This window comes from Emydura macquarii, unplaced genomic scaffold (assembly GCF_026122565.2).
Source record: "Emydura macquarii macquarii isolate MOO-44397 ecotype Brisbane River unplaced genomic scaffold, CSIRO-AGI_Emac_v2 contig_2795, whole genome shotgun sequence".
In the NCBI taxonomy this organism is placed as follows: Eukaryota; Metazoa; Chordata; order Testudines; family Chelidae; genus Emydura; species Emydura macquarii.
Genome location: NW_027132932.1, coordinates 744,915 through 765,223, shown reverse-complemented (window position 1 = coordinate 765,223; position 20,309 = coordinate 744,915). Strand labels below are relative to the sequence as shown.

General features: G+C 44.1%; 1 protein-coding gene across 6 annotated transcripts in view; it reads left to right on the top strand.

Annotated features, from left to right (window-relative positions):
* NSD2 (nuclear receptor binding SET domain protein 2) overlaps window positions 1-20,309 on the top strand; it is a 172,459-nt gene that overhangs the window by 47,948 nt on the left and 104,202 nt on the right. For all 6 annotated transcript variants that reach the window (XR_010923564.1, XM_067567722.1, XM_067567725.1 and 3 more), the window contains 2 exons: window positions 8,880-9,046; window positions 9,456-9,947. Coding sequence is in view for 5 of the 6 variants with exons in the window: in XM_067567722.1 (XP_067423823.1) it covers window positions 8,880-9,046; window positions 9,456-9,947 (659 nt within the window). In the remaining variant the exon portion in view is untranslated. The remainder of the gene's footprint in view (window positions 1-8,879; window positions 9,047-9,455; window positions 9,948-20,309) is intronic.

Genomic DNA, 20,309 nt, shown 5'->3' with positions numbered 1-20,309 from the left:
TTAATATTTTCAAAAACAATTAAATGATTTAGGAACTTAAGTCTAATTGAAAGTCAATGGGAGTTAGGGTCCTAGGTGCCTAAATCACTTGTGATTTTATTCTCTTTAGTAGAGTGGCATTTAATTCAGAGAGCTGTGTGACTTGATGTAAAGCAACAACTTTCTTGCTTGTGGCTATACTGAAATATCTTATCTTATGTTTTACATAAGACTTTTTCTGTATTCATTCTTTAATGCATAGAAACAGATTTTATTTACAGACAACTGCAAGTCCCAAATGTAGGCATTGCTAAGTGAGAAATTCAGAAATAGGCTTTCAAGCTCTGCTTTCTTTTCTATGATGCTTATAAGCTAGTTTGTCAGAGATATCAAGCTTCAGTACTTGTCTATGTTGCTTGTAAATGACCTCTTACCACCTAGTAACATCAGATTGCATTGGAAAGAAGTGGTGTTTTGGGGAAGCTTAATTTAAATGGAAACTGGAAAAATAAGTAAGGGAATATGAAAGTGAAACCTTTGATAACCAGGAATTAATAGGAACAAAAGACTAAAGTAGGAGAGGAAATTGTCTATCTCCTTATTTTGAAAGTGGTTTTCAATATTTTAATATTTATGTTGTCAGTTAAATAAATAATTAAAAATAAATTACAATTCCCTATGTTACATCAACAGTGAACAGAATACATTCTTTTAGTGTTAGTATAATTATTTGTGTTGCTGCTCTTCATCTGGGCAGGAACATAGCTAAAGACATGCCTTCAGCTTTTCTTATCAAACAATCTTCCTTTTCTCAGTGAAGCAATAAAAGAAATCCTGTCTGCCTGCTAAGAGGTTAGGGTTACTGGTTTGTCTCTTGCCTTGCTTTTTTCATTATGGAATGACCAATTTGGGTTCCTCTCTGAAATCCACAGACAATTTTATCAGTCTCAAAACTGAGGTTAAGGTTAAAAAAAAATCTATGGAATTAAAAATCAGTTGGACAACAGGTTTCAGAATGATGTCACAAAAGCCAAAGGGTTCAACAGAGTTTGAAAAAATTATAACTTTTGCTACTGTTTAGCAAGTAATGGAAAGGAGGAGATAAAACCTAGTTTATTAGGCTTCCCAGGATGAGATCTGGTGTTCAGGACTAAAGTTTAATTGACTACAATATATTTGAAAAGTATTTAAGGCTCAGCAGTAACGTTTCTATAGGTCATATGTTCTCGCAAGCTTATATAGAATGTCAAATTGCTGCTGAAGGCTTGTATTTTATATTACTGGGGGGGAGGAATAGCCCTTTCTCTTGTGGAGAGTTCTCAAATTTAAATTGTGGACTAAGAAGTCTTGCCAATAAAGAAGGAAAAATTATTTGAATATGTTTGTGTGAATCCCAGATTCCAGTGTAGGTATGCATACACCTGAGATCAAAATATTCTGAATAGCAGTTTCTGTCAGGGCTGCATGTGTCCTGTGCCGCCTCATGCTTCTGTGTGAGAGCATAAAAAGCAGAGTGATCAAAAACTTCTCTCTTACCACCCAGGCAGTGAGGAACCCAGTGAGTGCCTGACTTGCTGCTGTTTTCAGAGACTTGAACTTGATTTTATCTACTGAGGAGGAACTTTACCTTCACTTTTCTGTTTGCTTTTTCCTCCAAATGACTTTGAGCATTTTAAAAAAAAGTCAAAGTCCTCTCCTTATGTGTTCTTACAGTATAGAGCCTGGTGCTTACTACGACACTTCATGGCAGATTCTAAGCCATAAGGGTTCAAACCCATCCTATCCTGCAAAGGACTGATGCTCTGGAAGGATGGTTGTAGCATATCTTTTCTACCTCGGGGAGAGCCACATGTCAGACGTTGTCTGTGCGTAAGTCCATGTCCATGAGGACTTGCAAATCCAGGGGATGCTCATTGTAAAGCTATTAGAGCAGTCTGTGCAGGTCTCTTCAGACCCAGAGGTGACCAGCTACCAGAGTGAGGCTGAGAAAACCAGCATCAGCCAACACTCCCTCAAGCAGGCATCCATATCCCAGGATCAGGCAGTGAAAAGGCTGAGGACACTGACAAAGCCAGTGTTGGCAGTAAAGCCAGCATCAGTGCCTCACGAAAAGGTGTCTTGGTGAGACAAAGCCAGATGGCACCCCAACATAGCTCCAGACAAGGACAGTCCCAGAAGGAGGACTTGAAACAAAACTCTTCCCAAGTCCTCCACAAAAACTGGAGGAGCATGTGAGGTACGAGAACAGGTACTGACCTTGATAACACATGACTGAGCCCTGCAAAGGGCTGTGTTACAGCCTGGAGAACTCAGTGTCCCCTGTGGAGACATCCTTTGCACTGAAGTGATAACTGCCACTGGAAATATATCACCATAGGGGACTGCCATATGAAGAAGAGATCTACTCCTACTTCTCTTGTTAAACCTCTCCTTTTCTCCAATGTGTAGTAGAGCTCCCTCTCTCACCTTTGAAGAGAGTCCTTAGGTAGCACATTGAGGAGCCCTAACTGAGATATCCACCCATGAGTGGCATTGGGCCAGCCAGCCTCAAACAGGCTAGTATTCTTTACAAGCATGCCACCTTGGCTATATTGGCCTTACTTTTGGCACAAGTGTCTGTCTAGGAGCAAGATCCTGTTCACATACATTCAGAAAGAGGAGGTGATCACATTCCCTAGTGACATCATTAGCTATACCACTAACACTGGAGCCAGGCAATAGCCTCTGCAAACATGAGACAAACAGAAGGACAACAGCTTCTCTATCCAAGGAGTCATCCGCATTATCATATGAAGCATTGGCACTAAGTCCCCATGCCAGCAAATGACAACTTTAAAGCATTCCAGGCCTTCCTGTCCCACACTGAGAACATCTGAGTGATGCTTCAACATCCATGAAGTCCCTATGTTTTTGATGTCTCAAGCTTTACAACTCTGACCAGGATCTCCTTTATCAACAAGGGGTTCTTTGGCCTGGTTAAAGGACTGTGGCAACCACCTGCCATTCTTCCTCCCACTTCCAAATGAGTGGAGAAGAGATACCCAGTGCCTCCAAAAGACTTTTGAGAACTTCTGTGCCCATCCAAATCGAGGGTTCCTGGCTGTGTTGTCGGTGCAGGGAAATTTCAAATCCACTAAGGGCATGGATAAGGACAAGGATCTTAAGAAGCTGGTCTTATTTGGATGCAAGTCACATTCCTTGCCACATGCAGCTCCAAGCTGTGAACTGCCAGGATGTGTTTGCAAAATAACCCTTTCTCATCTAGGAGAGGATTACCCATTCCTCATCAAAATTCTTGCAGAAAAGGAACTTAAAAGTTATCAGAGAAGTCAAGATTGTTGTTAGAACATCTCTGCAGACACCTATTGACTTATTGGGCATAGCTGCAAGATAGATGGTGATGTCTGTCAAAATGAGCTGGGCCTCGTGGCTTCAGGTATCTGGCATAGCATACAAGGTAGAAACTACTGTAGAGGACCTGCCCTTTGAAGGAATGGAGCTCTTTGGTGTAAGAACAAAGTGCTTCATTCCCTTAAAACTCAAGGGCCACACTGTGGTCTGTGGAAGTCTATACACCTACTCTGTATAGGAAACCATACAAGTGTCACCAGAGGTAGAGGACACTGTCCTACTCCCAGGGTCGACAGCCAGATTACTCACAAAAGAAAAGGTCCCGGTACTCCAAGTGACACCAGTCTTTTGCCTCTTTGACAACCCTACACCCTCTGAGGCAGCAAATTTGAGGGGAGCATCAAGAGTCACATGAGCCAATCCAGAGCTTGTCTTCACCTTCAGGAACCACCGTGCCCCTTTCCACAGGACATGGGTAAACATCACAGCTGACAAATAGGCATTAGATATAATTGATCAAGGCTACCATGTCAGTTTCTACTCCTTACCCTCTATCCACCCCCATTTCCCATCCTTTTTTAGTGACCCTTCTCATGAGAACTTGTTACATACAGAAATAGCCTTTTTTGCTTTATCTAGGAGCTGTAGAAGACATACTTACCGAGTAGAAAGGAAGAGGCTTCTTCTCCTGGTAGTTCCTTAGCCTGAAGAAGGGTGGTTTTCTTCCTACCTTAAACGTGAAAAAGCTGAACAATATATATGTTGCCTCAGATTCAGGATGGCAGTGCCATCTTTTCAGACTCAGGACTGGTTCGTGACTCTCAACTCGCAGGACGTGTACTTCCACACAACTTCTGGGCCACAGGAAGTAACTTAAATTCACAGTGGGTGTTAATCATTACCAGTACTCTCCATGGCACCGAGAGTTTTCACAAAGTGTCTATGGATAGTAGCAGCCTATCTATGAAGGAAGAACATTCATGTCTACCCCTTCCTGGACGATTGGCTGATCAAAGGCGTTTCTCAACAGGAGACAATGTCAAGCTTGAAATATGTCCTTCCCCTGTGTTAACAGCTAGGTCTCCTGGTGTACCACAAAAATCATCTCTTATCACAGATGATACTTCATGGGAGCCTTCAATTCCACATCAGTGAGAGCATACCTTCCCAAAGACAGGTTCTTGTTATGTAATCTCTATTAATTGGAGTAGATAAACCTGACTACAACTGTACAGATGCATCTGGGGCTGTTTGGGCCATATATCAGTGTGTATACTACTTGCCAGGCTTCACCCTATAACTGGCTCATATCAAGTCTATTCAGAAGTCCTGGTCCCTCCTCCATCATCACAGAATTGAGGTGATAGCAGGAACACAGGAACATAGATGGAAGAGTGCCAGTGTTGGTACCCTCACTGATCATGACTAATCATGTCTACATCAGGGACAGGTTGGGGAGCCCACTTGGACTACATATAGATGCAAAGGAGCTTGTCCCCAGAGGACACGAAGCTTCCTGCAAATGTCCTGAAACTCAAAGCCATCAGGCTAGCTTGCATGGCCATGCTACCTGTTTTCTGGAACTCCACAGAGTAAATCCTGGTGGATCATATGTCCACAATGCACTACATAAATAAGTAGATGTATGCTCTTCTTCCCTCTTCTGGTCTGGTCATGTTTCCACTGAAATGGGATAACCCTGACTGCTTTTCATCTTTCACAAGATAGCAACAACTTGATAGACTTCCTGAGCGGGCAAACAGTTACCAATCACAAAGTGGTCACTGCAGAGGTCCATCATTGGAACATATTCCTTCATGGTAGACCTGTTTGCCACTGACACAATGCCAAATGTCAGAACTCTTGTTCCAGAGGAAGTGTGAGCTCGGAATTGTTACTGAACACCTTCTTTCTCAATGGTCCTAAGGCCTCTGTATGCCTTTCCACTGGTTCCTCTGCTTCCCAGGGTGATATTCTAGATTAAATGCGGCAGATCAGCCTCATGACTCCCTATTGGCCACAGCAGTTTTGGTATCTGGACCTGGTATGCATCCATCTAACTGCCCATTTAGCTCCTGGACTGCCCACATCTGATTTTAACACCACTGCCAAATACCCCAACTAGATCTCAAATCACAACGCAGCTGTTGGCTGGACAGAGAGTGTACCCTACTAATCTAGGAAATCCTGATACAGAGCAGGAAGTAATCAACCAGAAAGACTTACTCATTAGAATCAGATTGATTCGCAATATGGACAGCCCAGAAGGGGCTGGACCCAGTGCAGACATTTATACCAAAGATCCTCAACTACTTATTGCATTCAAAGAGCTGGCCTTTCATTCAGTTTGAGTAATGTCTGTCTTGCAGCAATCTGTTTGCCATCCCCTTGTGCAATCTTGTTCAATCTTTTCTCACCTAGTCGTGTCCAAGTTTCTGAAAGGGCTCTTCTATTCTTGCCATTGGTCAAAGAACCTACTTCTGTCTGGGATCTCAGTATAGTTCAGATCTCACTCTGAAGGCAGTCTTCCTGTTGGACAGAAGAGTGAGGATTTTTGATTCGCCTTACACAACAGTCCATAGAGATAAAGTGGTTCTGAAACTTCACCCAAAAGTCATCCCCAAATTGGTATTGGAATTTCATCTGAATCATTCAATCTCCCTATCTTCTTCCCAGAGTCACACTCTGCACTTGGAGAGAAGAGCTTGCACACTCTAGATGTTTCCAAAGCTTTATTTTATTACACTGCTGGAAATAAATTGTTCAGACTATATTTTCAGTTGTGTTTGGCTTCAGGTGGCCATTCTGAAGGTCAGGCCATCCAAATCATAGAGACTGTCAAAGTGGATAACGTAGTGCATCTTGTTGTGTTTCCAGTTGTTTGGAGGAAGAAGTACACCAGCTATCAGAGCTTACTCAACTGGAGCTCAGGCAACATCTTCTGCCTGCTTCAAAAATGTGCCATTATTGGAAATCTGTAAGGTGGTGATGTAGAGTAACCTGCTGACCTTTGTCAAATGTTACACCTTGGCCTTAGCTGCCAGGTCAGATGTCAAATTCAGGAGGGTGATGCTACAGTTTTTACTTGACTGATGGCTAAAACTTCTTAACGTATTGTCTGGAGAGGATACTGCTTCTAGTCTCTTAGAGTATGATATCACTGAGACATACTCAAAGAAAAGAGAGTGGTTATTTATCCTACAGTAACTGGTTCTTCAAAATGTTTAGTGTGGATCACATGACCTATCCTCCAGTTCCACTTTTCGGAGTCCTCAGCTGTTACAGGTTTTGAATTGTGAGGGAGCTGATGGAGGGTTAGGGCTGCTTCACCCTTTGTGTGACTCCAAAAGACTCTGTTCTTGCATTTATTTATATTTGCACATGAGGTGCATGTGCCCCCAACAGTAGGCTTCATACTGATAAGATCTTGAAGAACAACAAGTTACTTTAGGGGTAAGTAACTGTGTTTTGTGGGTTTTTTCTCCAAAAAAATAGTTATTCAGACAAGCTGTCAGGTTACAGATGCACACAAAAGTGGTGATAACCAAAATCAGAAATTTCTTCTACACTTTTTGCCAAATTTTAGCTTGTGAAGTGAGTGAAATATAATAATAAAAGTTAGGATAATTTGGAATCCTTTATTCTCTGGTGGGGATAGGATGCCAGAAGATACTCTTGGATATGCTGCTCCTCCCTCTGCCTTCCCCCCAACAAGGTTTCCTGTTAACTCTGGTATTTCCATTCATTCTGCAGACCTTCTTAGGCATTCTCTTCCATCTTTCCTGTGGATAACCTGAGGTCTGCAGGAGAGGAGAACCCCCAGTGAGTCTTGGGAGGGCAATCACTGTGCCAATACATTTGGTTCATTGTGAAGGCACTCCTTTGCCCGTGTATAGGAGACTCTTAAAAGAGACAGGGTGGGTGAGATAATATCTTTTGTGGACCAACTTATGTTGGTGAGAGAGATGAGGTTTTGAGCTACAAAGCTTGTCTCTCTGACCAACAGAAGTTGGTCCAGTATGAAATATTAGCTTACCCATCTTGACTCTCTAATATCCTGGGACGGACACCGCTACAGCAGCACTACATAGACTCTGATATTTCCATGAAGCCTCCATAGAAATCAGTAGGTTTGTTAATCTCTGTGCTAAAATCTAGTTTTATTTGTTAGTAGATTGATCTGCTTATGCAGAGCCCTACTCCTTTAAGCCTCTGCAGATTTGCAGGAGACTAGTTATATTCTGAATGATCTTAGAAGAGCATTAGAAAAATTTCCTGTGGACATCAAGAGGAAGGGAAAAGTATTGTGTTCCCTCCTTCTCCTTTGCTTCCCATCCCCCTAATTAAGGCAATAAAACAAATAAGTGAATTCTACATGCAAAATTTGTTTAAAGTGAAGCTAAAACTTCAAGCAGTTGTCAGTATTTGATGTACACATTTCCTTTCAAGAATATTAAGAAATGATTAATAAAATGCAGAAGTTAGTAACCCATGAAATTCAGAGTTCAGGTTAAGCATGCAAGGAATCCAAGGTTTGAAAATGTAACCACAACTCTGAATTAGCTTTCTAATGCTTTTTTTAAATTTGATTCTCAGTATTATTGAAAGTAAAATATACTCCACTGCTAACAAATGCCTGCAAATTTAACTTCAATTTAACAAAAGATTTGTGTGGCATCTGGGTGAAATGAGAAACTTTCTATACAGTCCAATAATTTTTTTTCTCTAGTTAAACCATATCCTACCTTTTTCTTTCTACATACATACATACATACCAAACATTACATTGTAAGAGGCAAAGGAAAGAGACTTTCCAGCCTCTAAGATTAATTTAGAGGATCTAAGCATAAAGTTAATACCTGGTTTATAACAGAAGAAACTGATTTTTAACCCACTTATCTGGCACTCAAGTATGCATGTCAGACCTCTGGATTTGAAGAGATCACCAATGGAGTGCTATTCATTCAGTTGCCATGTGACCAATTTACCCTTAAAGTGCATAGCTAGAGCAGAGCACTGATCTAAATGCCCTCTGTGTTTGAACACCTCAGAAATGTTAATATATCCTCCCAGCGTTCTTGAGGGGAGATAAGTTAGAACTTTGCATATTTTGCAGATGAGAAACTGGGATACAGAGACTAACTGATTTGTCCAGGGTCTTTGTCCAAGGAGCCTTTAGCAGAGCTGGGAATAGAACCTAGATCTTTTGAGTCCTACTTCAGTGTCTTAAACATAAGACCAACTTTCCTCTTCCCAAAATAAATGGACAGCACAGTGATCATACTATTGTTCTGCCTGCATCTGTGGGTTTTGTTAGGATTAATATATTAATAGGAGTCATTTGTTTTACATGAAGCTTCATATATTAGCTAACTGAGAAATTTCAAACCATTAATCTGATTTTTTTAGAATGAAAACTTGACAAGCTGTGTTTGTCATTGCTCTGTATACTGCAATTTACTGAAGGATTTCAAAGTTTGAAAGTATTATAAAATGCTAAAACGAAAGTCAACCTGGTAACTTGTATAAACTTACTGTTAAATTTTCAGGACAAAAAAAGAGTTTTCGTCAGTATCATGTACAGTTTTTTGGTGATGCTCCAGAACGAGCTTGGATATTTGAGAAGAGCCTTGTGTCATTCAAAGGAGAACAACAATTTGAACAGTTATGCCAGGAAAGTGCAAAACAAGCCCTCACTAAAGCTGAGAAAATAAAGGTAAGAGGCTACAAAAAAACCTTTTTAACAGGCTTTTTACATTGTTGTTATAAAAATGTCATAAAAACACAATCTAGAAAGCTTTCATGATTGCTTGTTTTATAGCATCTTATAGTTTTTCTTATAGTTTTACATTTCACATTTATAAATACAGAATACATGGTGGTTCAGTGAATGCTCATTACTTTTTGCAAATTGGTACACTGTTTTTCATGTCACTTATTCACGCACAGGAAGATCTATTGCTAGTAGTTCTTCCTTTTTTATCAGGACCATTCATACAGATGCCACTGGAATATTTGGAAGATAGACATACTGTACATTTTATCTTCTTAGAATTAATTGTTTTTTAATTAATATTGGTGTGTTATAACTAAATGTCTCAAACCGGCTTATATGTTTCTTGCAGATGTTAAAGCCTATTTCCGGGAAACTGCGGCCTCAGTGGGAGATAGGTATTAAACAAGCCAGTGAAGCACTAGGCATGACGGTGGAAGAACGGAAAGCCAAATTCACCTTTATGTATGTTAGGGACAGACCTCATCTTAATCCTCGAGTGGCAAAGGAGGCTGGTATTGCTGTGGAATCTTTAGAAGAAATAGATGAGTCATCTTACTCGAACGAAGAAACCACTCAAAGTCTGAAATCAATGAAGGAGTCTGGCATTCCTAGCAAGAGAAGGAGGAGGACATCAAAATTGCCTGCGACTAATGATCCACAGGAAAGTAGTCATTCAGGGACTAAGAATACCACTCCGCAAAAGGCATTTGAACAAGCAGAAACGAAAAGAGGAATTGGCTCTCCTGTCAGTAGAAAGAAAGCTGCAGCATCGACTCCACGAAGCAGAAAGGGAGATGCAGTCTCTCAGTTTTTGGTCTTTTGTCAGAAGCACAGAGATGAGGTTAGTGTTTTGTTGTGCTAATAAGTGTCAATGTTGACTACGTGTTCTGTTTTCTACATGTGGAAAACTCTTCCTTCTCTTAGCTGACAGAACATCTGAAAAATATTTATTTTATTTTTACTGTGGCAACCATAGCCTATGAGGGCTTCTACAGATGCATAAGAAGACAGAGTCCCTGCCTCGAAGAGCTTATAGCCTAAAGACATAGACAAAAATTGGGGGTGAGGCTAAGGAAAGAATAGAACATAAAATAAAGTGATTGTGGTTGTATGCCTTGTTAGTGCCATTTTTTGGTAATTTATGCAGAAAAAAAATATCCCCTAGTAACCCTCTATCTATTAGTTCCTCTTTTATATTTATTTTTAATATATAAACTTATGTTCCCAAGTACCTTTCTGGCTTTCCATTTATCCTTAAACCACCCCTTCCCCCCCATTCCTCATAGGTAAGTGGATTTATTCAACACCACTTGTTCCCTTGTCTTCCAATTCCCCAAATGCTCTGCTTAGCTATCTAGAATCTTTTGCTGAGGAGGGGTGGGGAAACTGCAGCCTTTAAAATAAAAAAAAAAATGGGAGGGGGGGGGAGGAGGAAGCCCTCAACAATTGTCCAAAGTCTGGAGAGGTCTGTAATGGTATGGGGTATGTAATGGGATGTGGACAAAGCCCTCCTGACACCCCTTTGGAGTAAGATTTTTATGTTTAAATGATAGTCTTGCCCAGCATCCTATAGGCAGTCTGGTGAAGCCAGAATAACTCTCTTGAGTCCTAGGCTACTGCCTTAAACACATGAACATTATTTCTCTTCCTGCAACTCTCTATTCTTCAATCTCTGTTTATTTTGTGCACTGAAATGAGGCAAGTGTCCTCTAGAAGAAGTAATATTCTTTCATATAATAAAACTCTCTTTCATAATGTGTACATCCAAAGGTACCAAATTAGGGTTGCAAAGGCAACTTTAATTCTGGCTTTTTTCTAACTTTTGAGTGTGTGCTTATATTAATACTTTTTGACAGTTTTTAAAATGTTATTTTCCTAAGCCTTGAAAAAACCGAAACAAAGATTCTTTTATGTGGAACATATGGACCATCTGCAGTATGGGTCCTTACCATGGCTTTAATGAGGACCTTTTTAGATCTCTACTATTTAAACTGAAGGAGTAACTGCCAAAGGTAGTAGGTTGTTGTCCTCTGTATAGTGTAGCTGCTACAGGGGAATATGAGACACACTTTCTTAGTAACTTAATCAATTATTTGCTAGGCAGCCAAGGAATTCTGGGAATCTGGATTTCTGATTGGAGATGAGTATGCTGTGTAGTACTTACAGACAGCCTAGTCAAACACATAGATTTGGCACATTCATTCTGAAAGGCTAAGTGGATGAGACTTGGTCTGCCATATTAGACAGCTGATTTCTATTTCCTGGTCTGCCAGAAGTCACCTTGGGTAACCTCTGTAAGATGTCAGGGAGATATGTTACTTTCCTTCCTCTCGAGACTAGGGTATGAGGCCTTGTCCAATAATACAGGTTGTAAGGTGCATGAAATCGTTAATACCAAGTCAGTGGAAGAGCTGAGACTGCAACTGATGATCTGATTCCCATCAGAGTCCTCCTTCTCATAGACCAAAAGATATTTTGCAACTGCTGTTTTGTTTGTGTACCATCAAGAGCAATGTAGGGAATGCCATGGCACTGGCAATGGATGTATAGGAAGCTCTGAGAGGATGGCAGCATGCTCAGTACAGCTGAAATGTTCAGAGATTTTAGTAGCAAGCAAAAAGCTCTACTTAGCATATGCAAATTATTTTTTTTTACACCCCCTCTCTTCCCCCCCCCCCCCCGAGGTTTATAACTTGAACAAATCTGTTAAATTTTTCATCAAGATAACAAAAGCACTCATCTGACTTTAGGATTATTCTCCATGTGAGATTCAAGTTCCTGCTCCAAAACATGAAGGCAGTAGAGTTCTCCAAGGAAAGAGTAGGGTCAAAAATTAACATGGGGAAAACAACTTATTTTTCCCTTACCCTCTTTTTTGGAAACAGCGTAAAGTTTGCTGATACTTAAAAAATCATCCTGAATGAACATGGAAAAATTTAACCTGATGGTTAAGGTTGAATAAAGTTCAGCAAAGTTTTATAAGTAACTGAAAACTGATTTATAAAGGAAACATTTTTAGGCAACCTTAATTCTCTGATGTTGCTATGAGATCTTGCCTAGAATATTTTAGCAACCAATAGTTCTGGAATTCATTATGTGTTGATCTCATAACTATTTCTACACTTAGAAAGCTAAATGGGTTTTGAAAGCTTTTGATAAGACTGAAATAGTCTTCAGGCAATTTAGAGCATACAGATTACTATTTGAATGCACTAGTGTTGAATCAGAACCCTATTTAAAACAATAGCCCCCTCTCAAATAAATCAGTTCTTCAAGTAATGGTACCTATTGTATTCCACTGAGGGTTTATGCACATGCAGCATGCGTGCGGAGCCAGAGAATTTTAAAGAAGTAGCATCTGTTGGTCCACACATGCGCCCTTGCCTCATACATTTGTCCAAGGTGATAAAGGTAGGGCAGACTGACCGCATCTCCAGTTCCCTCTCACTGCCATGTGATCAGAGTCGGAACTATTAGTGTCTTGCTTGCATGACACACCTTTAAAAAAAGTATAGTATATATATAGTTTTTTTTGTAGTATTTAGCTGGTTCTACATAGTTTTTAACTCATTTTAATAGTTATTTAGAGTTGATTTGGAACTTTTGGGGGAATCTGTTTACTTGTAAACACTCCTCCTCTCCCCAGTACTCAGCTCTGGGTACTGGACTATGCCAAAGGCCCCATACTTTAAAATCTGCACCTCCTGCCTGTGTTCTTTCTTGATCAGCAACGAACATCAACATACCTGTACTGCTTGAGAGAAGCCCACATTTCATCCAGGTGTAGTATCTGCCAGTCTTTCCCAAGCTGTACCCGAGAAGACTGGGCTCTCTGCGTCAAGAAGTACCTCATGAAAGTCTCCATGAAACCTCAGTTGGACCTGAGCTGGGAAACCACCGCCCTTTCCAGTGCATCGGCTTGAGGCAGCTAAGAGTGCACCTCTGGTTATCGAGATAGAGGTTGGCTTCTGTAGAACCATGACTATGGACCTCGTGCCAGGACCTAGTCGAGAGGTAAGGAAGCATACACATAAATATGTCAATAAGTAATCCTCTAAACTGAAGAATGGGGATGCATCTTCCACAAGTTTCAACCACTGGAAAGCAGCTCACTTCAAGATGTATAAACATGATAAGAAAGTGCACAAATGGGTGGATTTGCCGGTACCAGGTACTGAGCCGCGCACCTCGTCAACGTCAGTCTCCTTCAAAGCACGGAACCTGTTGGCTCCGGGGAAGTCCACTGCTTCTGGCTATGGAAAGGGTGCCATTAAGGCCAGGAAGGTCAGGAAAAGTGCCAGACTCACACAAACTGTTTACCCTGGGAGAACATTGATCTCCATGCCTTCTACTCCCATCCACCTGGGGAGACCACATCTCCCAGCCAAGACATACTGCAGTCAAGGCATTCTTCACCACATCCTCCAGTGGTCCACGTTTCCACCAGTTCTGACAGTATCCCCAATGAATCTGGGTCTGAGTTTTTGTCCTCGGAGGATTCAGAAGAAGCCCAGGGGCCGTCCATCCCTTACCACCACTACAAGTACCTGAAGAGACCATTTACATCATGGCAATAGCTTCCTTTCCAACCACAGAGAAGCAACTGGTTCCCCATATTCTGGGGCCTGCCATACTACCTATGGATCCGTCATGCTGGCCCCAGTACCCACCCTCAGACCCACCCGTTCCGTTAGGAGACTTTTCTCTCTCCCCATCTAGAGCAAACTCGAGTAGGCGCTCCGAACCAGTCATGGAGGAAGAACCGCTCAGTCTGGTTCCGACACTACCACCGGAGAAGAAGTGCTTTCCATCTCCCTCACTAGATGCTGTGGTAACTTCGGCTTCCTCCTCGCCCCAGGTGACTTTTGGCAATTCCAAGATCTCCTGCATAGGGTGGTGGGTGGCCTTCACATCCCACTGGAGGAAGTACAGGAGCATCAGCTCCTGGATATGGTTCACTCTATAGGTACTGGGTAGGTTTCCCTTGCCAACCAATTGTACCATCCTCCAGCCAGCTCGAGCAGTTTGGCATATTCCAGCCACATGCACTCCTATCCCCCAGGAAGCAGAGAAGAGCTACTATGCACCAGCTAAGGGATCTGAGTTTCTTTTCTCACAGCCTCTCTCTCCACCCTCCCCCGACACCCTATTCCCTTGTGATACAGGCCAGACAGCAACAACCACACTCCACTGGTCCTCCCTTGACCAGGTCCCTTGGGTGCTATGGCCTGAGCTGATATGTGCCCCCCCACTCCAAATGTGAAGCGTTCAAAACCAGAGTCACCGAGGGGGCTAGATGTGCAAAGAGCATCCCTTCCATCACCGACCGGGAGTCCAACCACCAACCCAGGGAGGCTAGGACTTGTGGGGGCACCATAACTACCTTGTCCAAGGGATGCATTCAGAGGCCAGCCATAACTGGAGTGGCCTGAGTTTCAGACGTGTGTGACGCAGCACGTAGATGCATGCTGCCATGTGGCCCAGCAACTTCAGGCTCTGATCTCGACCTTCATGTTGTACAGTCTCCTTTCCTCCCTCAGAGTCAGCGTCAGTCGAAAAATTAATTTTGGTTTCCACACAGTCCCTAGATTTCATAGGAGCCTCCGTCAACTCAATCACAGCTTGAGCTTACCTACTAAGGGAGAGATTCCTGACTGCAAAAACTCATCCGAGTAGCCAACAGTTCGTCTGCCTCTGTCAGGACTTGTCTGTCTCTCCTTGGCCACATGGCATTGTGCACCTAGGTCACCGCCTTCACTCACCTCCAAGATGTAGCTCCAGAGAGTTTACTCACCCACGTGACATGCTATGAACCTTATGCTGACAGTTCCCCCTGAGATTCTCTCATCACTCCAGTGGTGGACAACCCCATGACAGGTCTGTGGGGGGGATCCCCTTTCTCCCTCCATCCCTGGACAGGACAGTCATCACCAACACATCCCTCATAGGGTGGGAAGTGCATATGGAAGACAACACGGCACAAGTAACATGGACTTCTTGGGAATCCAGGACTCACATTAACATTGTGGAACTCAAGGCTGTAAGGAAGGCGTATCAAGCATTTGCCCCATCCATCAGCTCCCATTATGTTCTCATCATGTCAGACAACACTACCACCATTACATCAATGAATGAAGTCAACTGCTCTGTGTGTGGAGGCAGTCAGTCTATGGAACTGGTGCATTGCACACAAGATCCTGTTATCTGCAGCCTGTCTTCCAGGGATTCAGAATGTGATTGCAGACTCTCAGCAGAAGATTTGTGACCAATCACAAGTGGGAACTCCACACCATCAGCTGTAGCTTCAACCAATGGGGGACTCCGACAAGAGACCTCTTTGACTCCCATGCCAATGACAAATGCAGCACATACTATTCTAGGGACCATCACTTGAAGAAGAAGAAGTTACTTACATTTAACTGGAGGTTCTTAAAGATGTGTGATCCCTATCTGTTTCCACTTCTTGCCCTCCGTCTTTTCTGCTGTGTATCTGTTGGATTTGCAATGGAGAAGGAACTGGAGATGCGGTCAATCTGTTCTGCCCTGCCTTTTATCACCTCTGATGAAACCATGAGGCACAACAAGGGCGCATGCGCGAACCAATGGACACTACTACTTTTAAATTCTGTGCCTCGAGATGCATAGTGCACATGCATAAACCCTCAATGAAATATAGATAGGGACCATAGATGTTGAAAAATCTCCAGTTACAGGTAAGTAATCTTCTCTTTTCAAACATTGCTCTGCAATATTATCAAAAACTGCTTCTGTTGCCTCTACTAAGAGCCAGTCTCTGGAAATGGGAATGTTGTTGCTGTTTTTTCTTCTCAGGCTCTAGTGTCGATGGGAGATGAGAACAGAGTTCCCAATAGGAAGGAATCAACAGGAATGTATGAGTACCAGCATATTTATAGGCAATTGTGTGCTTCTGTGTTCACTTTGCATGTGTAGAGTGGGGGAAAGAAGTATTCTTCTATGAGAGCTTGCTTACGTTGATTCCAGTTAGGTGTGTGCGTACCATGTCTGCACAGTTGCTAAAAGGTTTTTCCCCTACTGGTATCTGTAGGATCAGCTCTGGAGCTTCCTGGAGTGGCGCCTTCATGGCACCCTTTATAGCGTCCTACCAACTCTCTGCCTCCTCAGTTCCTTCTTATTGCCTCTGAGGGATGCTGGAACGTCCATTTGCCCTTGATCAGCAAGCGCATCTCTAGTAGTTCTTCTTTAGTTAATTCCTGTAAATAGTTAATAAGTCTAAAATAATTGTAGTTATTAGTATAGTTAAGACAGGATCCTGCTTATCAGGGTCACTTTGTCTTCTCCATGGGGACGGGGCATGTTTCGATCCCCTGGTGTTAAGCCATGTAGGGCTTATAAAAAGTGCATGCCCATAACACCTTCCTTAAGTTCTTACAAGAGACTCATCAACAGTATCGTTGCAAGATCTGTGGGGTTTTTTGTCCGAGGACAGAAAGGGAAAGAAGCCAAAGACTAAAATTCATACTGATGGAGGCAGCTCACCGACCAACACAGGGCCCAGTAGAACTGACACTTAGTACGTCGGCTTTGGTGAGTAGCGAACTGGCATCCAGCACCAAGGAAGGATTCCGTGGCCAGAGACCCTCAGCACCATCATGGGTCAGCTGTACCAAAAGATTGCTCGCAAGCGCAGCACCAGTCCCACTCCCATTCCTTGCAAGAAGCAGAGAAAAAGGGACGGGGTTCTTGCCAACGTCCAAAACAGCAGGGCAAGGAGGCTCAAGTGGAGTGCGACTGGTACCAGGCCACTCAAGTATTGTGTTGACTGTGGTGCCGTTGACTCCGGCTTGGGAAAGGGGGCCGTCGAGTCTGGTGTCTCTGGACTCCGCACCTAGGGAAGTCCATAAAGAGGACTTGCACCTACCTTCCACACCAGAGGCCTTTCAAGTGGCCTGGGATCTGTTGGAAGGCACGGCATGACCATCCCCTCCCAAACGCGCAAGCACTCTGGACACCAGATCATTGGTGCAGTCTAAGGGAAAGTCAGCCATAATGCCTTGGCTCCAGTACCCCCGGCACCGATGGGTGCTGTGCCACCGTGGTCCTCCTAGGAATGATCTGTCAGACTGTGACTCGAAAGCAGAGTCTGACACCTCAAGGTGGAGCTGGCACCAGTCAGGGAGGCAGCACTATAGCATGGAAGTGGGTTAACCTTTCCCCATGCTGTGGCTACCACCTTGGCAAATGCCAAACCAGTGGCCCTTTTGAACCCCCTGGGTGTTCCACCAGGCCCAAGGTCCTCAATCAAACTGGTTGCACTCTGTCGCCTCCAGGAGCAGATATCACCTGCCCCGTTCCATGGATATATGCTCTTTGGCACTGAAACCTGCGCCAAATATGACAGTGCACCCGTCACCAACCATGACACTGACTCCGGCACTGAGTTCGCAGAACTGGCACCGTGGGACCCTCTGGAAGCAGAGGGCCAACAGATGGCCCCAGTCAAGGTGTCCTCGTTGTTGTCCCTGGACGAAGAGGTTGTGGGATCCTCACCGACACCAGTGGCGCTCTGACTCCATGGTGGACATCCTAGCTCCATCTGGCCCACCCAAGCTGCTGCTGATCAAAACCATCCGGGAAACAGCAAGGTCACTTTGGGAGACCCCGGCCTCATTGTCCCTAAAGGCAAAGAAAGTGTAGAGGAAGTATTTTGTCCACTCCAAGAACCATGATTATCTATTTACTTTTCCATCGCCATGAGCAACGAAAAGGAGAGGCAAGGACCCACGCCGAAGGCGAAAGATATTGAGAAATTGGACCTCTTTGGGCAACAGGTGTATTCTACTGGGAGGCTCCAACTCCACATCGCAAAACAACGGGTGGTGCTTAGTAAATATGCCTTTAACACTTAGGGGTCCATGTTAAAGTTTGCAGAGTGTGTACCAACAGAGTCCAGGACAGAGTTTACCATCCTGGTTGAAGAGGGGAAGGCAGTGGCAAGAGCCTCAGTCCAAGGGGCACTGGATGTAGCGGATGCCACAGCTTGCACAATGGTATCATCAGTGGCAATGAGGCAAAGCTCGTGACTTCCAGCTTCGGGCCTCCTGCACAAAATGCAGCAAATGATCTAGGACCTTCGCTTTGAATGCTATTTTCTGAGCAGATGGACTCAAGCTGACTCTTGAGCCATTCTGAAGTCCTTAGGGCTCCATATGCTGGCAACAAAGAGAAGGCATTTTAAGCTTCTGCCATCACCCAGGTTCTACCAACCCCAACAGAGGCAAGAGTATAACTGCAAGAACAGTAGAAATTACAGGAGAAAACCTTCGCAGCCCTCCTCCAGCCATTGTGCTGGTCCGACGAAACAATCCTCTGGCACCAGACAAAATATTTGAGGGCATACGCAAGAATGTCATACCAATTCTAAATCCGGATCTTCTAATCCCCCTCTTTTTCAGACCAGTTATCACACTTCTATCAGGTGTGGACCCACATCACATCGGACCATTGGGTACTATGCACGGTGGAACTAAGCTATCCCCTTCAATTCAGTTCTTTCCCCCCTCCCAGCTCCCTCAGTCCCTGTCCCTCTTCAGGGACCCTCTCACAAACAACTTCTAATCCAAGAAGTGCAAATGCGCCTAACGATAGGAGCGGTGGAAGAGATTCCTTGGGAGCTAAGGCGCAGAGGGTTCTACTCCCTGGTACTTCCTAATTCTGAAAGCCAAGGCATTCTCAGACCCATCCTGGATTTGTGAAACCTCAACAGATTCACAAAAGTTGAAGTTCCACATGGCTCTTTGGCCTTGATTATTCTCTCCTTGGATTCGAGGGATTGGTACGCTGCCCTCGACTTGAAGGACGCATATTTCCAATGTCAATATGTCAATCATCCCAAGACAGAAGGTTCCTTCGCTTCATAGTCAACCAAACACACTACCAGTTTGCAGTCCCTCCATTTGGTCTTTCCGCAGCTCCTAGGGTGTTGGCAAAATGTCTGTCGGTCATGGCTGCATTCCTCAGGAAGCAGAGGGTACAGGTATATCCATACCTAGATGATTGGCTAATCAAGGGCCGCTCCAGGGAACAAATGGAAGCAAATGTGAAGGCCATAAAGTCCAATTTTGCCAAATTATTAGGCCTTCTCATCAATTTGCAGAAATCAACTTTGATCCCTACTCAAAGGATAGAGTTTATAGGAGCCATGCTAGATTCAACTCGGGCCAGCGCGTACCTCCTGGTCACTTGTTTTCAGGCCATATATTTCATCATAGAAGAATAGAAATGGTATCCCACCACCACAGCCAGGAATTACCTAAAACTGCTCGGGTACCTAGCGGCATCCACATACATCATCCAGCATGCCAGGCTGTGTCTCAGAACTTTACAGATGTGGCTAGCCTCAGTTTACCACACATCATGGGATCACATCAACACAGTCTCAATCCCGCCATTGGTGTTAGGAACGCTTCACTGGTGGCTCAACCTGCAGTCTGTGTGTGTCGGAGTCCCATTCTCCTCACTGTCCTTTCCCTGACTTTGGCAGTAGGCTGGGGAGCCCACTTAGAGAGACTCAGAACCCAAGGCTTTTGGTCTCGGGAAGAGCTCTCAAGCCTCATCAATGTGAGAGATCTGAGGGCGTTACACTTAGCTTGTCAGTCTTTCAGGACTTACCTGGCAGACACGTACGTATTGGTAACAGTAGATAATACAGCAGCGACGTTCTATATCAGGGGTGGGGAACCTTTTTGTTGCCAAGGGCCTGATGGTGAACCTTTTTGTTGCCAAGGGCCTGATGGTGGCCCTGGCGGTGGGCGGGGATTCGGCGGCAGGGGGGGGATTCGGCGGCGGCAGAGTTACGTGTGGGGCGGTGCCCGCCGCCGAAATGCCGCCGCCGTTTCGGCGGCGCGGTTTTGCAGTGTACGCAGGGTTCCGTGGGGCAGTAACCGCCTCCGGACTCCACCCGCCGCCGAAAATGGGCAGACGGCAGGGTTTTGTGGCAGGGTTTCGGCGGCGCGCACTTCCCGCCTGCCCGCGGGCCAGATCAAATTCTTTCCGGCCCGTGGGTCGGAGGTTCCCCACCCCTGTTCTATATAAACAGATAGGGGGATGCACGCTCCTCTCTGCTATGCCAGAAAATCCTAGAGCTGTGGATCTTCTGCATAGCCAACATGATTCACCTAGAAGTATCTTGCCTGTCAGGGTTGCGGAACGATTTGGTGGACCA